General features: G+C 50.6%; 4 protein-coding genes across 4 annotated transcripts; all 4 read left to right on the plus strand.

Annotated features, from left to right (window-relative positions):
• Window positions 1-260: 260 nt before the first annotated feature.
• H6S33_011379 (uncharacterized protein) lies at window positions 261-4,158 on the plus strand (the record flags this gene model as incomplete). The annotated part of the gene is made up of 4 exons (XM_044842734.1): window positions 261-669; window positions 860-3,005; window positions 3,051-3,681; window positions 3,733-4,158. 4 exons carry the CDS (start codon window positions 261-263, stop codon window positions 4,156-4,158), a joined length of 3,612 nt encoding a protein of 1,203 aa, XP_044696147.1.
• Window positions 4,159-6,387: 2,229 nt separating this feature from the next.
• On the plus strand, window positions 6,388-6,842 carry H6S33_011380 (uncharacterized protein; the record flags this gene model as incomplete). The annotated part of the gene is made up of 2 exons (XM_044842735.1): window positions 6,388-6,590; window positions 6,773-6,842. The coding sequence occupies 2 exons, from the start codon at window positions 6,388-6,390 to the stop codon at window positions 6,840-6,842; spliced, it is 273 nt and encodes a 90-aa protein (XP_044696148.1).
• A 3,303-nt stretch (window positions 6,843-10,145) lies between these two features.
• Window positions 10,146-13,094, plus strand: H6S33_011381 (uncharacterized protein; the record flags this gene model as incomplete). Its single annotated transcript, XM_044842736.1, has 2 exons — window positions 10,146-10,755; window positions 10,852-13,094. 2 exons carry the CDS (start codon window positions 10,146-10,148, stop codon window positions 13,092-13,094), a joined length of 2,853 nt encoding a protein of 950 aa, XP_044696149.1.
• A 4,094-nt stretch (window positions 13,095-17,188) lies between these two features.
• Window positions 17,189-18,013, plus strand: H6S33_011382 (uncharacterized protein; the record flags this gene model as incomplete). Its single annotated transcript, XM_044842738.1, has 3 exons — window positions 17,189-17,644; window positions 17,700-17,875; window positions 17,935-18,013. 3 exons carry the CDS (start codon window positions 17,189-17,191, stop codon window positions 18,011-18,013), a joined length of 711 nt encoding a protein of 236 aa, XP_044696150.1.
• Between the last annotated feature and the right edge of the window lie 2,843 nt (window positions 18,014-20,856).

A 20,856-nucleotide genomic window follows, 5' to 3' on the forward strand; every position in this document is an offset into this window, starting at 1 on the left:
AAAAGGGAAAGAAAGAAAGAAGGGAAAGAATAGTTTAAGAGAGAGAAGAATCCCACTCACTCACTTACTACTACGATTACTACTACTATATACTACTGGATTGATTACCATACCCATCAATCAATCAATCAATCAATCAATCAATCTAGGTAGCCAGCTAGCTAGTGTTCATGACTCTCGAGCAGCTCACCAGTACACCAAACTAGGATTCCAATCACCACCCATCACCCGCACCCACCACAACCACACAACCACACCCCATGTCCATCCGCCGGCGCAGCCGCGCCTCCTCGCGCCCCTCGCCCGTCGAGCTCGAGGTCCCCGCCGACCCCAACACCTTCACGTGGCCCGAGCGCTCGCGCAAGAAGTTCGTGCAACTAGTAGCCCTGCAGTGCCTGGTCAGCCCCGCGCCCATCACCAACGAGCACCCGATCGCGCTCGAGCTGCCCGAGGCCGCCGGCAGGAGGAAGCTGCCGCACAAGACGGAGCGGGAGATTGCGGACCACTTTGCGTTCCTGGCGGCCGGCGATGGGAGCGGCGCGGCGTGCTGTATTGAGGAGGGAGAGGGAAGGCTGAGGTTTAGGCTGGCGATGAATGAGGGCGTGCCGGAGGGCGTGTTGGAGGGGCTGAGGAATGTGTTGAGGGAGGTGAGGAGGGTGGCGAACGGGGGTAGGGATTATCTGTTTCTTTTTTTTTTTTTTTTGATTTTTTGATTTTTTGATTTTTTGATATTTTGATATTTTTTGATGTGTGGTGGTGGTGGTCACTATCAATGATCACGTCACCATGTTTCTTCTTTTCGTACCCCGAGTTATCTCTATCTCAGACATCGGCGTTAACAGACCATAACAACCCACAGAACAAGCCGAATCCGAAATCAAAGCCGCCGTCTGGGCCAACGTGCTCGACCTCGAGAAAGCCAAGGTCTACGCCGACCTCGTCGACCGCTTCACACGGGGCTCCCGCCCGCTCTCGGAGCAGTTCGAGGACGCCCTGGGCCACAGCGAGACGTCCACCGACCCCGTCACCGACGACGACGCCCACGCCGGCCTGCAGAAGATCTACGACCTGTGCACGCGCGTGACGAGCACCGAGCTAGCCCGCTGCACCCGCGAGCTCGACCGCCTGCTCGACACCTGCTACCGCTTCCGCGGCTCGCGCAGCTTCAAGAGCGGGCTCAAGGCCGTGCCGGCGCGGCGCGCACTCGTGCAGATGATCGAGAAGCTGGGACGCTATAAAACGGCGAGCAACGCGCTGGTGCTGGCCGCAAGGAAGTTCCCCAACCTGTTTGTGCTGGTGGACGTCGAGAGCGTGCCGACGCTGCCGGCGCTGGACGAGCGAGTGGCGGCCGGGTTCAAGGGCGTGTACATTGGCGCTGTGGCGCAGGACCTGACCAGTAGCACCGAGCCCCTCTGCATGAGCCGGCTGCGCACCATCACGGACCTGAGTAACGAGAAGCTGGCCAGCAAGTACCAGGACCTGTGCCAGAGCGCGCCCACGGCGCACGCCGAGATGCAGCTGGTCAAGTTCTACGAGGAGAATGCGGATATCGAGAGGCCCGGCTTCATTGGCTGCAGCAAGAAGAGCTGCTTCCTGTGTGGGCTGTTTCTGCAGCTGCAGCGCCGATTCGCCGTCAGCAAGGCCCACCAGAATATATATCATGCCTGGACCGTCCCCACGATCCGCTGTGCCAGCCCCGAGAACGCCGTGATGCTGGACTTTGTCGTCGAGAAGATGTCGCGCATCATCGAGGACTCGTGCAAGAAGATGCTGTGGGAGAAGCCTGATGATAGCAGCAGCACCAACACCAGCAGCCCGCACAAGAACCTCATTGCCTCTCTGCCCACCGCCTTCTCTGCCCCTCCTCCCTCGTCGTCCGGCTTTGTCACGCCCCGCTCACCGCTGTCGCCCATCTCGCCGGGCTTCTCGCGCCCCAGCACCGCGGCATCGAACCTGCACAACATCAGGGCCTCCGCAAGGCAGACGCCAAAGCCCTCCCCGCCCGCACACGCCGCACACGCCGCACACGCCCCACACGCCCCCTCGAAGCTGACCGACTCCTCGGGCGACAGCTCGAGCCCGGAGCCCGGCTCGCCCAACCTCTCGTCCGAGTCCAGCTGCACGTCCGTCAGCGAGGACTCGTCGAAGGAGTCGTCGTCGTCGTCCAAGGCACCCAAGCGCCAGACACGCACCAAGCACACCGAGGCCTCAGCAGCAGCAGCAGCAGCCACCGTCGTCGCCGAGCGCATGCCGGCCATCATGGCGGCCGACGCACCGCCCGCGGTCCCAGCGAGGTCTGCGTCCAGGGTGAGGGAATCCCCGGCCGCCCGCCCGGGCTCGTCCAGGTCGGTCCGCAAGAGGGGGAGCCCGGTCGAGGCCCCGAAGGCCGAGGAGAAGACGCAGCAGCAGCAGAAGCCGGTCATGGCCACCATCACCCGCTCGCAGTCCGTCCGAGTCTCGCGCAAGGCTGCCGCACCACCACCACCACCAGCACCGCCCGCCACGCCAAAGGCACCCACGAGGTCTGCCTCCGTGGCCAGGAGACCCGTCGCCACGCCCGAGATCCCAGCGAGAGGCGGGCGTGTCCGCTCTGCCTCGGCCATGGAGGTCCGCAAGGCACCCGCCGTGTCCGACGCCGAGTCCGTCAGCCCCGGCACCGCATCCCGCCCCTTTGGGCCCCTCCGCCGCGCCAACACGGCCCCGGTCGAGTCCACCGCCACCAAGAGCGCCATCCCCGTGCCGCGGTCCGTCTCGCGCTCCACCCGCAAGGCCACCACGCACACGACGCCGCCGCCGCCGCCGCCGCGCTCGCCCTCGCAGGTGCGCTACACCCGCGTCGAGAACCCGGCGCGCAACGCTAACCGCAGCCGCGAGCCCTCGCCGGGCCACATCACAAGCTCGCTGCTGCGCCACGAGTCGCCCATCAGCATCGCGCGCTTCGAGACGGCGATGGCCATGGCCGTCACATCCGTCACGGGCTCGCCGACGATGGTCGAGCTGCCGCCGTGCCGCGGGTCGGGGTCGGGGTCGGGGTCGGGGTCGTCGGCCAGCGAGTCGTCCAGCGCCCGCACCACGCCCCGCGGCTCACCGAACGTCGCCGGGCGTGTCTCGTCGAGGTCCCGCGCGCAGAAGCGCATGTCTCCGCTGTCGGTCGAGCGCACCGCTGAGTGTGTCGTCGCCGATGCACCGGCACCCGCACCCGCACCCGCACCCGCCGCGGGCCTGGGCCTCAAGAAGAGCAGCGGGACGTCCGTCCGCGACTCGTTCGCCTCTGCCGCCACCAGCCAGACCGCAACCACCGCCAGCAGCAGCACCGCCGCCGTCGTCGAGCACGCCCCCGCCCCCGCCCCCGCCCTCCTCCACATCGACACCGAGGACGACCCGGCCCTCACGCCCATCACCGTCGCCACCCCGCACGGCATCTCCATCATCGACTCCTCCGAAGAGTCCTCGCTCCCCACGCCCAGGCGCAGCATCACCGAGCGCCGCGGCCGCGCCCTGAAGCGCGTCGAGCCCACCACCGCCGTCGAGCGCAAGCGTGCTGCCATCGACCGCGCAACCGCCGACGCCGCCGCCTTCGTGCAGGAGAACGGCTTCGAGGCGCAGCGCAAGCGCGGCATGACCATCGCGGACGTGGTGCAGGCGAGCGGCTTCCAGGCTCAGATCAACCGCGGCATGAGCGTGCGCAACAACAACAACAACAGCAGCAGGTTCCCAATAGCGGGGCCGAAGGGGTACTACAGCGACACGGAGACGATCCGCACAAGACTGCGTGGCGGGGCGCTGAGTACCATCTCTTCTGAAGAGGCGGCGGCGGCCACGGCCGCGACGTCGTCGGGGAGGAGTAGGTTGGGGATGGGGGGCCGGAGGCCGCAGGAGACGGAGTATACGCTGTACCTGGCGGGGCCGGACCACGATGATAGGACGCTGGGCGAGAAGATCTTTAACGGGCGGCTGAGCGACGGGAATAACGGCGGCGGGGAGATGAAGCAGCGCGCGGGGTGTAAGCTGCGCACGGCGCTGCGGCCGGCGGAGAAGGAGATCAGTGGGATGAGGGTCAAGGAGGTGTCGAAGAGTCTGGAGGAGATGGTGCTGGATATTTTTTTCCCGGATGCGGTGTTGAGGTTGGAGGTGGTGTGGGATGGGCAGATGGCGTGACTACATGATTGGCTTGATGGCGTGGAGGGGGGGGAGGAATGATTGTTTTGACGTGTTTTTTTGCAGTTGGGACTGATGGCTGATGGGGAGCGAGCAGTGTGTGTGTGACGACTTTGGTTTTTTTGACATGATATGATGCATTCGTCTATACGAGACGAAGAACGGTTTCCTTTGTTCTAACGATCCCATTTTTATTTTTTCCATTTTCTTTGGCTAGAGGGAGTTTTTTTTACTGATGTTTTTTACGATTTGTTTTTTACGATTTATTTTTTACGATTTATTTTTTACGATTTATTTTTTGGGGTAATTATTTTGCTTAGGGTTTTTTATCGCACTTGGTTGGGGTACGGTCACGACACAATATTTTTTTTAACGAACGGACTTGATGGGGAACATGTTTTATTATGATATGACTGGACGGAGGGAAGGGGGAGTTTTATTTTATATATATATATATACACGCAGGGCATGACATGATTGATAGCTTAGGTAGCAGGTAGTAAGTAGTTGGGGAGCTAGCTGTAGGTATATAGCCTGGGCTTGGGCTTGGGCTTGGGCTTGGGCTGTTTGAATTGCAGGTCGATTTGAATACGATTTTGGGCTACTACTGTTTCTGCCTATTTTCACTTGTGCGAGCAAGAGCGTGGGCGTGGGCGGGGCGTGAAGTGAAAGAATTCCGATAGAAGATGTGGGGAGGTGGGGAGGTGGGGAGGGGGGGGGGGGGGGGGGGGTGCGCTCACTCACTCACTCACTCACTCGGGGTGTGCGCGGCAGAGGTGGAACACTTGGTGCGCTGAGATAGGGCGGTGAATTCAATAGTGATTACTGGAATGCAATGGCCGGACGAACCTCTGGATGGAAGGGAGTGGCTACCTATGGGCACCACTAGAGGCACCTCCCTAATCCAATCCTTCGTGCGGTAAGGCCGGAGCCAGCCACAGGAGGCCTTCGATCCTCTGTGGAGTATAAAAGTGATACCTATATATGTATGTATAAAAGTGATACCGCATTACCCCGTGGTTGGCTGGTGGGTGGCCAATGAGCTGGTGCTGAGCACGATTGCAACCCAGCAGAACGTAGAGTAGGGTAGTGTGTGTGAAGTCATTTGAATTGTACGTAGAGTAGGGTAGGCAGACCGGGCTAATATACGGGTGTGAGTGTGATGGATGGTACCGGTCATGTCAGTCGCGATCTGAAGTGTCATGTCTGGGGTTCTGTAGAGGAGTGGTCTCTGGTTTGGTTTGGTTTGATTTGGTTTTGGTATGGCTGCTTGGTGGGTGTTTGTAGGGGCAGTCGATGTGGGAGAAACACGATGTGGCGTGGCTACTGAGCTCGATGCATCACTTTGTTTGCTGTGCTTGGAGCGTATGTACCTACATGTAGATGGAGATACAGATAGGGTCATCGGTGATGTAGTCAGGTGCGCGTATTTCCGTACCTACATGTAACTGCTACATATCTACTCGACGAATTCGAAGAGCTAGCTAGAGGCTTGCGTGAGTGCTCGATGATGATGATGATGATGATGATGATGGTGGTGATGATGGCCAGCGGACGGAGCTAGTAGTAGGAGTACATACGCATATGTCCATTACCTAATTACATGTGTGGAGTATGTTGATATCTGCTGGTTTTTATGCTTGGGTCCCACCTTAACAATTCCAATATAATACCAATGGCCAGTTTGCTCACCTAATCCTAGCCACTGAGAATTAGAACCGCCTCCTGGGCTAGTAATCACGAAATGGCCGTCTAAAACATTTCTCAACTAGCTATAGCGTGATTCGGTGTTGTTTGAGAAGGCAATTAATTGTTGTGTATCTAGCTAGGGTTGCATCTCAGGCGCCAAAAAGCGATGCAATTTAAGTAGGCGCCGCCGCGCGCTACAGCCAGGGCCCGTAAAATGCCTACATGTACCCTAAATGTATCTAGGGCTGCAGTTGTTTGTTCAAGATTCAGTCTAACGCGCGGGGTTAGCGGCGAAACACAGACTATCACTCGCACCCCATCATTTCCCCCAATCTCCCCCTGTCCACGACGCCGGCCTCGATCGGTCCAGACGCATCTCTGTCATGTGTCGGTAAGACATTTTGTACAAGAGTGCACGATCAGTCAGCCGCACGTGTTTTTTGTTATAAATCTCAGCCCTCCCCCTCCCACCCACCCACCCCGCGGACCTTTCCCTATGAGTTTCCTCTTCGAACTTTCCCCGCCTTCTGCTACACAAAGATGCTGCTGATATCCGGAATCAAGTCCCAGTTCTTGCTCTTCTTCCTGGTGCTTTTCGCGAGCCACGCGATCCACGCGATCCACGCACAATCCGCCGACGCCTGTAAGGCAGGGGCATGCCTCGACTTCCGGTCTCTGTCTGCGAGCTGCGGCTACGACATTGATCTCGACCAGTCGCGGGCAAAGACCTATGACGAGACGATGTGTGTTTGCAGTGACTCGTCATACACCAGAATCAGCAACAGGTTAGCTAGGGCCTAGGAAGTGAATGCCAACTACTTTGTACGAGGGAAGAAAGCTGATGAGTGGGTTTTTTTTTTTTTTTTGGGTCAGCTGCTTCGACTGCATTGGTGCGCTGGGCGTTGCCGGTTATAACTCGACTCAGTGGGGGAACGATTGCTACGAAGCGTATTCGCAGCCTGCGCCGCAGAAGTCCGCCGCCGCCGCCGCCGTAGGGGTGGATCGGGTTATTTATTGTGTGCTTGTGATGGCCGCGGCTAGTATGAGGTTACAGCATTTACTCGCGTGTACTGGCTTGTAGCAGATGGAAACCAGAAAATGCAATTGCTTGGTTTGTATGGCGGAGCGGCGCTACTCCATATGCTTCGTCACTTGCGTTTTCTGGTTTTTTCTGGTTCTTGCTAGTATTGCTGAACGCGAGTGCTGTTGTGAGGAATGGGGCGGAAGAAGTTTGTATCATGGGGGGGGTTTAAGAGAAAATGTTTCTATTGATCCCGTGACCAATGGTTTCAAACGGCGCTTGCCGGTGATGACCATTGATGGGAGATATTTGGTTGGTTTGGCGCTGTCGTTACCAAGGGAGTTAGGGGTCTTCGTCGCCTTCCCTCGGTCTGAGAAGTTACTTTGAATTATGACCTGCTTGTATGTTTCTTATTATTCCCTAGGGGATTGTTATTTATTTCAAGATCATCAATGTCGTTGATATGATTCAATTTTTTAGCTCGCTGATCATGAATTAAGCTCTTGAAACTGGAGAAGACAGTTATTGATTTTTCCCGAGAAGAGGCCTGAATCTGGCATCAATGTCCCCACTATATGTCCAGTTCTGAGTAACTTGTGCGATATAATTTATAATATTTAAGTTCGTAAGGATCTTAGACTTGCCCAACGTTATCTACTATCTGGTTCTATGATTATCAAGGACAGACGTGGGCACAGGGTTTATATGGGATGCTTGTCGTTGTATTATTAATTTGAGGACATGCCCTTAGGGGTTCAAAGTCGGCCCGTGAGGAGCGAGTCGAGGCAAAGTTTGCGACCCCAGTAGGAGTATGTATCATAGACAGGATGAATCCGCACTCTCATCTTATCGAACGGTTACTTCGAGAAGCAAAACCCCAGCCTTTATTGGAGACTTTCTGATATTGGATGTTAATTGAATGAATATATTCGATGAGCCTATCTCGGTTTTATTTTTCTTTAGGGGGCCAGCCAGGATCGGGATTTTCGGGCCATATACACACACACGGACCAGCAACCCCGAGTAACATAATTTGGACGTGCGTAGGAAGAAACCAAAAGAGCTATGCCCCCAGAATCTTTACCTGTGGTGTAAGTACACAATGTACCTCACAAAAATGGCTAAAGGTAAAGACTCACGGATGGAAACTCGATGGCGGGGGCTATAAATAAGAATCGCCCTTGGCTTCTAGTAGATATATGGCATAGCATCTGCACTGGTGTTTAGGATCCTTGAGACCAGATTTGGCGGTATTTAAACGCTGACTAGAGGCCGAGTATTGATTGGGAGGATACTCCTTTTTCCATGTGAATGTTGTTGCGGCGGCCGAGCTTTCTTTCCTTGTAGAAGTGTCAAGCTAAAACCTAGCAGTCGCGCTGAAACTATTTGAGTTCCTTGCACACGGATAAATTTCTTGCTCGTCCTATGGCATTATTTGCGACAGAGGTTATTATGGGGCCTATTTGAAGAACATAGGCACTAATTATACTTCAACGTAAGGGGTATTACCCACTCTGGCCCAGCTTACCAGGATAACGGCCTGAATTGGACTATGTACGTTAATCGCAACCCCAATCCAACTCACTAGAAACCAGGAAACCCAGACAGATTTCACTTCAAATAATATAAAGTAGAGTAAATCCGAGCTAGTTTTATACTAGAAGAGACTCTATGTATATCAGAGATCCATTGGCAGTCATGAGCCGTCACTCGGATAAGCTGACTCACCAGATATCACTCGTAAATCGATGGGAATTTGGCTCCTTCATCCGTTCAAGAAACAAAAAGATGGCCTCTACAGGAGAGCAACATATGCCTCTATCAATGAGCTTCTATATGCTACGCGCGCCAGAGTGCCTTCGGTAGGCGAAGCGCGCACTCTACCGCCGGTGACCAGAAGATCGTATCCCCATAGTATTTGATGGATTTTGTGAATCTTGTTCGTAATGCCTGATAAAATATTTCTGATTCCTCTTAGAACTTCTCCAATGTTATGCCGAGGAAGCGAGGTAAGCTTATCTTTGTCTACTTCGAATATTATCATTAATGGATGTTGGCGAATATCGTCCTGCTCTTATGAGGGAGAAGCGTTTCCCACGATCCGGGGCACGCTTCATCCTTCTCCGCCGTTTTCTCGATCCATCGAAGGAAATTCATCCTCATAAAGCCTGTACACCTTCGCTACTGGCCACTTGATGTAGTGTAGGGTTAATAAGGATCAAACCAGGTCGTGATCATTCATCAACTGGCCTAAAGGTTAATGTCATCTTTCTTATTAAATGTTCTTTTTCTTACCTTAAACGAAGAAGAGACGATATTTCACCTTTAGCTGAGCCTTACTGGGGAATTGTGATATAAGGGGATCGTCCTTGAGCAAGCAGGGCTTTTGGTGTCTAGCTGCCAAGCTATGATGTTGTCATCAGTCGCAATCTTATCTTATCTTATCTTATCTTAGCACCACTGGCTATGTAGGTACATAAGATCACCGTTTGGACAGGGTCAGGCGGGATGACGAAAATCAGCAGTGTTTCATACGGTTTTGTTCTACGCATCAGATAACAAATTAAACCGGTTTCCCATGACGGATTAAAGTAAGGGCTGCTGCTGCTAGGATAGAATACCGGGAGAACTATCATAGAGCACCCAGGTATTAAGCTGCTGATGCTCTTCTCTTGCCACAGGAGCTTTGGGGCGATGACATCAGCAGTTTATGGCATCTGGTGGAGAATTCAGGGTCATTTTTAAGCCCTTAAGGGTGTCTAAGCCTCACGGACCACGGAGAACCCCTAACTGCGATTCCCATGTGATGGAAACATGGAATATCTTTAAGGGCGAGCATCGCCGGTTCCTGTTCCAAGGGTGTGGCGTACCTCGGTGCCTAGAGTACATAGATCCCCTCCTCCTCCCTTCGTCGTCTGTATCTGCTACTACTCCTTCCTCAACGGAACAAAGCATAGAACAATTAGTATAAGATAACGCAGCAGGGACCGCCGCAGACATCACCGGATTAATCTCGTTTGATTCCCCCCAGACATAGAATCTACTTTAATAGACTTCGCCATCTACCACACTCGGAGCCACTTTATCGCATTGCTCATCTCCCCTCTTCACACGCCCTGGCCGCGTCACCTCGTAGCCTAGATACCCCACGTCAACGTCACCCAGACGCGCGTTTGCGCGCTCTTAACTCATTCTCATTCTCCTCTCTCTTCTATCCCACGATACCTCTTCGCGATACCTCAACCTCTCCCACGATACGCAAGTGATTCCCTCTACAATGTCACATAACCAGCATCCACACGGCGTCAGGCCTCCGTACCCCGAAGACTCAAACCCCCCTCTTGCTGGCGTCCAAGAGCCTCACCCCCCTCCCTCGTTATCGCAATCACAAGATCTCGGAGAAGCGCAAGCGAGGGAAATGACCCGTGGTCCCAGCACAGAGAGTAATTCCATGGCAAGGGCAGATTGGCCGGACAGCTTAAGAGTCGGGTCACCAGCTGCTCATCCGATAAGCCATGCGCCTGAGACCGAGAGCGCTGCGAAAGGCGGCGTAATGTTACCAGATAGTTTAAGAGTTGGTGCCGGAAGCAATGAGGGCTCGCAGTGGGGTGGTGAGACACCGAGGAGGAGCTTCGAAAAGGCAGACATACCTGAGACTCTGCAACCTGGGGGTGGGAAGATGAAGCTACCAGCTGAAAATGCCGAGGTTTACACACACAGTGCACCTGAAGGCGAGAAGCAGAAACCGGAGATCAATACACATGTCGTTCCTGAGCAGAAAGGCGTGGAGACGACGATGCATGATGCATTGGTCACAGGGAACGAAGATTCAGAAGATATATGGGGTAACGAAAAGACGCCAATAGAGCGGCGGCAAAGCGAAGATAGTGAGTTAATTCCCTTATGTCAAGATATCGTTGGGCAATTGGACCCTCAATCTCGGGCTCAACATCTCTATATACCGTTACTAACTACAAGCGCAGTTTCTTCTCCTATGGCCGCCAATTTCAACTCTTACGATAGACCGTTCAATGAATATTCGCCGTTCTACAATCCGACTAATAACTTTAGTGCTTCCTCAAAAGCGCCTATCCACTCAAACCAGACTGGAGGAAATGTTGCTTCCGAGCCACAACGGTTTCCGCCGGTTGCCGCCGTGAGACCTGCTGAGGATAGAGACAGACAGTTCTCGATTGCGTCTTCAACCTCTTCGGTAGGTTTCGATCCAGGGATGGATTTATCCTGCTTCGATGCATCTACTACAAGAGCATATCCGGGAAGGAGAGGATACCCGGCAGTCGGTATGGATGGTTGGAATGAGGACGAGGAAGAAGGCGAGGTTGCAAAAACTTGGGAGGAAGAGCTCGACAGGCGTGCTAGAGCTGGTGCAGAGCTTCAACGCCGCAACGAAGAAGCTCAGGAAAGGGAGAAAGAGGAGCGACTACAAGCGGAGTTCTGGGAAGAAGAGCGCCGCCTTGCAGGAGTCGCAGAAGGTCCCCAGAAGCCTCCTAAGGCGCAGTCATCTGTAGGTGGCGACAGTACTGTAAAAGCTGATCTCCAAATACCTCCACCAGATCAATCTAGGCCAGTGCCGCCTATACCAGTGGAGGCGATGGCAGATTTAAATATACGGCCACCACCGCCGCCGCCCCCTTCCGCAAATACAACCACTGAAATCTACCAAATTAAACACATTGCCTGGACCGACCCATCTGTTCCCAATGCCCCACTTCGCCGCTCCCCAATTCTTCTGCAAAATGCGAATGGCCCATGCCCCTTGCTAGCTCTCGTAAACGCATTGATACTTTCCACTCCTGTGGGGACTAAAACAGCACTCTGGGAGACCCTTGAGCTTCGGGAACAAGTCTCACTTGAACTCCTCCTGGACGCTGTCTTCCAAGAACTCATGGACCGTGGCGGCGCAGCGGGCCTCCCAGATGTCGGCGATCTTTTCGCGTTCCTGTTAACGCTCCACACAGGTATGAACGTCAATCCACGTTTCTACTCTGAGGATACTCCTACCAATACCCACACAATGCATTTCGAAAAGACACGAGAAATGGAGCTATATGGTGCTTTCAAGGTCCCGCTTGTTCATGGCTGGCTCCCAACCCCCTCTGATCCTGTACTTGCGGCGATGAAGCGACGGACTGTGTGTAACTACGAAGAAGCTCAAACCCTCCTCTTCCACGAAGGGGAGATTATCTCCCGCGTCACTTCAGAAGACGGTACTCTAGCAGATGGGGAGGACCAGATCATTGAAGATGCAGGAATCATCCGAGATTGGATGGATCGCAGCAGAACGCAGCTGACAGCACACGGGCTCGAGATCGTCAAGAGCGGGCTCAAGACTGGTGATGTCGCAATTTTATTCCGGAACGACCACTTTATGACTGTAATTGGTGGACGGGACTCTCACGCGCTCATGGGCTTGGTGACAGATATGGGCTTTGCGGGACATGAAGAGGTAGTATGGGAGCGCATGGTAGACGTCCAAGGTCGTAATAACGAGTTCCTCTCTGGCGACTTCCGCCCCGTCGGCGCCGGCGACGCGCCGCCGCCACCACCACCACGTCAGGAGGTCCGCTCCCTCCTCGACCCCGACGAGGGCTGGGAAACTATCCCCGGCATCACCGACACCCATACCCCCGCCCCCGGGGATATCGTAGACCACGATGCAGATCTTGCCCTCGCTATGCAACTCCAGGAGGAGGAGGATGAACGTTACCGGAGCCGACAAGATGCGGAGCAGCGACAGCGGCGTCACGGGCCCTCCCAGTCCATGGGAGGGCAACCTCGCGGTCTCCCTCCTCTACCACCCCCACGGCACCCTGGAGGCCCGGGGCAGTTCACACACCGCCTTGCAGATGGGGCAGAGGCTATTCCGCCGCCGCCATATGAGCGCCATCCAAACCAGCCGCAGCCGCAGCCGCAGCCTCAGCTGACTGCATACCAGCAACAGCAGCAGATTCAACAGCAGCAAGCTTTGGCTGCAGGCCAAGGCCGAGGCCGAAGAGCGAGCTTTGGCGCAACAACTGCTTCAGCGGGAATCCAAGCTAGTATGACCCCAGGGCAGAGGAGAGCGGAGGCCGCAAGAAATCTCATCTCGGAGATTGCGAGTAATGCGGGATCGCCAAGTGGTTCGGCGCAGCAGCCCGGGAGGCGATCAAGTTTAGGAGGACCTGGAACTGAGGCCGAGCAGAAAGAGAAATGCGTTATTTGTTAGCTGGATATTGTTATGATGGGATGTTTACTGGTGTAAAAGGACGTTTTCCGATTTTTTTGTTATTTCTTGTTTCTGTTATGGCGATATCTGGCGGTGTTGCTTCGGGCATTTTGCTTTTTACCCTTATTTTTGTCTTTTTTTTGTCTTTCTCTATTGTTCCTTGGACATATGAACTTTTGGGGGAGGGTGTAGGATAATGTTAGTGAGCTTCCATTAAGTATTTAGTTAGGATAGCGGGACTTGAGCTTTGTTAGAGTCTTGATCATATCATTATACACAAGCAATGGCAGTGGCAGAGACTCAAAAGATCTCCTAACAATGTTTAGACGTTCTAGGTGGAATTGTAAATAGTAGAGCATAATACAACTCAAAACAACTGAATCGAATAATACGCTCTTGGTGCACTCTGAATCCCTAGTCGCAACAGCGTTAGTAAGTAAGAGGGGTCCAAGTATTAATCCCCGTTTACTAGTGCAGTTTACCACCCCAGCACAAGCGGAAACATCCGGTTATAACAACACAAAGACTAAACAATGCCAGTGTAACATCAAGCGCTAATAGCTCAGTTGGGAGAGCGTCAGACTGAAGTTGTACATCAGTCTAAGTCTATCTGAAGGTCACCCGTTCGATCCGGGTTTGGCGCATTGAATTCATTTTTTTTTCGTCGCAGTCGACATGGGAGGTCAATGACTGAGGTGGGAGTCAACAGCCGAGGCGCGCTTTTTTCATTCGTTCTTTTGCCGAGGAATTGGGTCTCCGGGAACATTAACTGGCATTATGGTCTAAGGCCACACTGAGCACAGAGTGCGTAGTACCCTACACACGTATGTACATGAAGGTATGTATGTACTGCGATCAACAGCGAAAAAAGGAAAAAAAGTGACATGTGAAGTAGAGAAGGTGTTGCAGCTCTTAATTGGTGACTGCGTAGGTCATATAAGACGCGTATTAGAAGAGATTCCTTTTTCGTCAAGATTATTAGAGGTGCTTCTAGAGTATTTGAACCAGACCATGCAAGTACTGCGTCCGGTTGTCCGTTCACGGACATTCGTGGACGGACTGAACCCGGTATCCCGTCCGGACTCCCGGGGGTAATTAATAGATCATCATTGAATAGGCTTGACATTGGAAGGTAGTTTCCCCAATATTCCTCTTCGAATTCCTCTTCGCATTCATAGGTATGTATGCGAAAGCCCACCGATCAAGTGCACTGCAGTTAACATAAGCCCAAATGCCTAATGCCAAACATTATTTTGGAAGTGAATTTTGTACTGGTATTGGTGTAGTCCACGAGAGCATAGGAAAGACATTCTCCAACAAGATGTATGTATGTACCAATAATAGCACACAGGACCACGGAAATTCCAAGCAGCTGGAGTACAGTAAGGGTAGTTATTGACGGACTGTTACGGACACGGTTGACACCGTATCAACGGTAGGGATTTTTTTGTCCAAAGAAAAAGCTGGGCTTGGCTGTCTCTCCTGGTTGTTGTCCGCCAACACGACCCAGTCCGCCAACACCCCGTGAACGAAAATATCGACAATACGGGCAAGCAGAAGAACACTTTTAAGGCAAGCATAATTGTCTTTTAGACCCCTCCCCCACGCCTTGAATTGTCTCAAGAAAGATACATTGTAAGGGGAAAATCTTTTGATCGCAACTGATGCCTTATGTTCCTGGATGACTATGCCGTACCTGGCCTGACGGACTGCCCAGTCCGTCCAAAAACAAATTCAGCTGGGTCCCTGGATAGACGAATTTTACCGAGAAATGCACTTAGCACCATTGAGCTGACTATGTAGTAATACCTTGCAGATTGAGTGTCCTACGTACCGGAACCTTCCAACTTGGAGTTCAGCCTCATTTTGGAATACGAGCATGCCCCATCCTATGGCCACGGAGCTCATGAATGATACTTATCTAAATCTTGATAAACATATGGGACAGTCAGGAACCATACAAAGTTGAAGCACATCTTAGTCAAAGTAAAAACCCTAACTGCTGATTCTGCTGTGAGCGTAACGATTCCCAGGTGTACACGTCGATGATTGTCTCATGGATCGAACATGTATAGCAGCAGCTAAACAGGCAAGAGAAAGAATTTGTTTCACGAGCCTACATAAGTTCTAGCGAGGTATCGATCGACACTCTCGCTAAATCAGGAACAGCACTCGTCCATACACATTGGGACCGCTTCAGCCCTAAAATCCGGGTCCAATTCGATCGTTGCGGGAAGTTGTGGCTTGCAACCAAGACATTTTTCTCCACCGGCCACCCGCTACTACATGGTACATTACTTAAACGCAAAAGCATCCAATACACACCTGATGTAGGTATTCTTCTCCGAATTTTTTTTTGGCGAGCGACCGCACAGCGGACAGAGAATGGCTGGGTTATTCCGAGCTGGCATGCAGTAGAACGACCTGATGATGCGATGCGATTCTTTAGAAAGCAGGTATGTAGGATTTATCCAGCCTTGAGGACTGAACAGGGAACAAGTGTACAAGTCTCGGTACATTGTGTAGTACGGTATGCGTTTTCATCATAGAGGTCGTGGCGTTCTGAGAATTCCTTTTTAGGATGATGGAGGGGAAGGCTTGGCTTCGAGTGACGATCTATGATGCAACGTGCAGTTAGAAAGTGTAAAAAAATGGACTGAATGGATATACAGTTGTTGACTTTAGGACAGCAAACCTTGAGGTTGCCCTGCTGCAGTTCAGCTTTTGCGGCATGAAATGGCTCAAAAGAGAAAGACACATCCTAAACCCACGATCCTGAAGCTCCCAGTTCCTTGCATGAGCGTTCTGTTGGTTTATTGGACAATGTTCGCGAGGGCTTCATTCCAAGAGCATGGTTTGACTTATTGAAGAGTGGGGTTCGCTGGGATAAAAACAACCCATGGTACTGATCTTGCAGCTTGGTAATCCCACGTATGACCCCTGCTAATCCAGGTACAGTCATTACCAAACGTGGCAAGTGTAGGTGTAACATGGGTTCTAGTTCTGACCATCCGGTCTCAACGACAGCTTATCTTCAGATCCTGAAGTAATCAAGCGTTATGGTGCATAGTGTCGACTGATCCAGGAAATCTAACGCTATCACCGGGGTATCTTCCGGTCAGCACCTACCTCACGGCTGGCACGATCGGCCACGGGTACCTGAAAATCATCACATCATCCTCAATTGCCGTGGAAACCTCCAATATTATCAATGTTAAGTAGTTCTAAATTATTATATATGGGTAGAAAGCCGGGCGTGATAATAATCATGACTTTAACTCATCTCAATCACCGGAGAAGAGTAGGAGAACTGTGCATCGATATGATCGATGCTGTACCGTGGAAAACCACGTTGTCATACCAGCGGGCCGTTCTGCAGATATACATGTGGTTAACATTGGTGGGAAAGTCCAGGATTTCGTGCAAGCAGGGCGAAGTCTCAAAACTTAATGTTCTTTTGAGAAGAAAATGAAGAGTAGAGTAGGGTACTGCATGTAGGCCAAGTATGCGTCCTGAATGAAAAAATAAAAAAAAAAAGTGAGGATTTAGATTAAGTCACTAGCTCAATTTGTTAGTTTACATACACCCTTGGGAATTTTGGGGTCTTTACATACGCCTTTTTTTCCCCGAGGAAAAGCAAATATCAAAGACCTCTAGTTTTGCAATATCTTTTCAGCCTGTAAGTGCACTTTTAAAACTTGTCCTGCAGCTGTATTGCCGCTTGCTGTTCCTCTGATGGAGATTTTGGTAAGGAATGTCGCGCTCAAGACGGCAAATATGGCTTTTGGAATTGAATCTTATTGTATCATAATCGAGGGTAATACTAAGAAAGTTGTCATATATAAATGTATAGAACAAACCGCTAGGAAATGATATCCAACAGCTGAGAGCAGGCTTCCTACAAAGCATTTCACAAACTATTAAATTCTCCACCCATACTATCTTTCTCACATTACTCTTATACTTTCCTCCAAGCGGCAACCGCCCCACTGATACTTGATCAATAACCGCCTATCCACCCATCCGCCCCGCCATATATACTCATCGAAATAAACACCCTCACTTGACCGAAAATCTTATACACTCTTTTCAATATGATTTCTAATACTATTATTACCATTCTCCTTTTCGCCCTCCTCACCCTCACCCACGCTCGCTCGGTGCCTCCAAATGTCCGAGAGTTTTACAATAAAGTCAAAGATGGCCTATGCCCCGTTGCCGTCGCCAAAGGTTTCTCCCAAGGAGCGTACTCTGGTGAATCTAACTACTGCGTTGATAAAGACCATACCGTGATGTGGATCGCTGCCCCCAGTGGCCTCGCCGATATGGATATTGATTGCGACGGCGCCAATAATAGCCATGGAAAGTGTGCCAATGATCCGAGTGGTCAGAGCATTACAAGCTTTGTAGGCGAGGTCGTGAAGCACGGTCTCTCCGACTTAGACTCCAACAAGCATAGCTTTGTCGTCCTGGGAAACCACAACTTCAACCCCCAGAGTGTAGGAATCGAGCCCTTGAGCTTGGTAGCGGTTATCTGCGGAGATAAAATGGTATTTTCATATTTTCCTAAATCTATAGCTATTACATGTGCTAATTGAATCCTAGTTCTACGGTATTTGGGGGGATAGCAATGCTGCTGATCAGGTCGGAGAGGCTAGCATTTCGTTAGCAACTGCCTGCTTTGGAGATTCCATGACAGGAAACAGTGGGCACAACCAGCATGATGTTCTGTATCTTGCCTTCCCAGGGAAGGATGCTGATTGCAAGGATGCTGCCCATTGGTAAATAACTCCATCCAATCTGTTCATTGATCGCTGGTGGGCTTTCTAACATATTACAGGAGTGCGTCGTCCTTTGAAGAATTTGAGGATTCTCTGGCGCCCGTTGGCGACAAAATGGTTGCTGGCATCCATGCTTAATTTTTCTTTCCTTTGTAGATCATAGAAGTAGAAATGATAACGACACATGATGATGAATTAATGATAAAGGATTTAAACCGCAATGCTTGTATATTTTGTACCCATGATTTGTGATGACAACGGTGCTGAATAAAGTTACTGGAAATAAAATGACGCTGCATGAAGCCGTATTTCTGTGGTGAATGATCGCATTAATCAATACGCCTGTTAAATCACAGTGTCTAGCTATTGGTAGGACGTCAACGAAGTACTAGATCCGGACATGAATCTGTTCTCATGAGTGAAATCTCTGTTGGTATTGTACTTCCACCTGGTATTCTTAATAAGCGTAGAGCCATGACAGAGGATCAACCAGCTTTGTGGGGATGTGGGCCTACTAGTAGGAAATGGACAGGCTTCCGGAAATGGGGAGATAGTGAAAAGCAACGGTCTATACAGGAGTGTGCGTGAAAGGACAATCAGCTGTCTGGCCATGAATATTCGGGGATAGTTTATCTTCGTCAAAGGACTAGAGCAGACATAAGCTCAAGCCGGTTCAGGCTCGAGCTCGAGCTCAGGAGGACCAAGCTGCCCCTCGTAATACAGATTTGAGAAAATTCCCAGGATCAGATGTCTCTTCACATTACACTGATATGTACTGTGTGAGTAACTGATTCTGCTTAGTTATTTGGAATACTGGCTGGGATATAGTATGTACAGAGTACATACATGTAGGTTTGAAGAGACTGAGGTAGCTTCCCTAAACTGAAGACTTTTATTTAGGTAACAAATCGTGAGAAGAATATATTCGTGCGATCAAGCAGCTATGAAGTTGAATAGTTTTGATCGAACTATCAGCCATGTGAGCTGGACCCGATCGATGACGTGATGTTAAACAGGATGTTTTGTTCGATTTCTGTAGTCAAGTTAGGCTGGTGTTATTCTTCGTCTAAGTGTTATTCTTCGTCTAAGTGTTATTCTTCGTCTAAGTGTTATTCTTCGTCTAAGTGTTATTCTTCGTCTAAGTATACGCGCTTGATTAGGCGTAATTTAGAGGGACAGGGGATGATTTCCCTAGTACTAGCTAAGGTATTTCAATTTAGGTCTTGATGCTGTAAATTATATAAAAGACTTAGGTCGATCTGATAAGAGATTAAGTTCGCTCGACCGACTAATCACACATTAACTAGCTAGATTGAAAGTTAGTTTTGTGTCATGAATTAAGGACGCTTGATAAATCATATGGGGGTATCAGTTAAGCTCTAATCTGCATACAATTAATGAATTAAACAAAAAAAAACAAAAAAAGTTAAGCTCTAATCATAGATTATCACTCGATTTGCTCAGGGTTACTCTTATGATATCGAAGTTCCTTAATGCTCGCAGGCCTCTCACCGTCGTTCATAGAGGGGCTTCCAGATATAATCACATTAATGAACTTATACGCGAACCAAGCAGCTCTCAACTGAACTTACGTCGACATCATGTATGCTTAGAAGAGGGTAACATAATAGTACGTGTAGTGAATTCATTGAGTATATATATGTAAGAGGTTGATAACACGCAGCACCGCATGTACGATCTCAACGACCGGCATGTCTACATGACGTATATGTTCATGTAATTACCCTCCTATATAGATCTAGACACCATTCCCTTCCCACCACAAGCCTGGCCCCGTCCCTCTCTTTTCCTTCTATACCCATATCAACATTCGCGACCAGAAAAGAATCGGCAGAATATAAAAGGAGGTCAATATGTGTTAAAAAGGTTCATATCTATTTTCATAATGATTGGCGTGGTCGGTTGGGTTTTAGCCTCGCCGTCACTGCCACCGTTACGGCAACCCCAACGGCTCGAGCTGGTTTAGCATGGAAGCGAAATAAAGCCGACCAAAAGAATCACGGTGAAATTTGAACCAGATACTCTGAATTTGGCTTCCGATAAAGATTTAAGTCAAGCTGCTATCCAGTAGTGGAACCGCCCGGGTTGGGGGAGAACCATCAATGATTCCCGTGTTTATACGAAGGGCTAGTATGAATATACGGAAGTACTATAGCTAAACTACCATAATTATTTGATCAACCAGTAAACTGAAAAGGAAGAAAAGATCATGAGATGATCTTGCTAGAGTAACTTATATGAAGAGGCTCTAGTGGTTTTGGTGCCCTTGTGGGTTTTCCCAAGGATAAAACTATTCCATTGCTAATGCCAACTACCTCGACCGTTGAGATTGGCCAGGTCAAGGTGTCAAGCTCGATAGGCTGGAAGCAGTGATGCCACTTATTATCACACTCACTTATAATAAATAAGGGCTCATTTCTTTGCAGCATAAGAGATAACGTCTCGAAACTGTATCTTTCTGGATGGTTATACATATAGACCAGGATCTAGAGCTGGGGATGCTTCATGAGCATGGGCCTGAGGGTTGTCCCAACCAGAAAGTTTCAAATAGAGGAACCACCCGGCTGAAAGTACTGTGAGCGAAAAGAAATTAAGGGCCAGGTCAGCGTCGACGACAGTATAGATTTAACGTCTAATCCGTAGATAGACTTGAGTTCTAAGGTAAATATCAAAGTCCAAAAAATTACAATCCATAGTGCTTTAAGACACGTAGAGAAGACGGCAAATGCAAAGAAGAGAATTAATTATGTGTCAGTATTTTGCCGAGGTTATCTCGCAAGTTTAGGTCGAACTCGGCAGTTGTCATGTATGTACGGCTTTCACTAAATGGCTGGTGATTAGCCTGGAACTTCAACTTAAGCATCATTCAGGTCGGTAGGCCCGCTCGGATCATGATAGTTTGGCCAAGCCATGTCGCAGAGCACCTGAACCCCTGCATATTCATAACTCGTATCTGAAAG

Source organism: Morchella sextelata (assembly GCF_020137385.1).
Source record: "Morchella sextelata strain SCLS chromosome Unknown scls_6, whole genome shotgun sequence".
NCBI classification, from domain to species: Eukaryota; Fungi; Ascomycota; class Pezizomycetes; order Pezizales; family Morchellaceae; genus Morchella; species Morchella sextelata.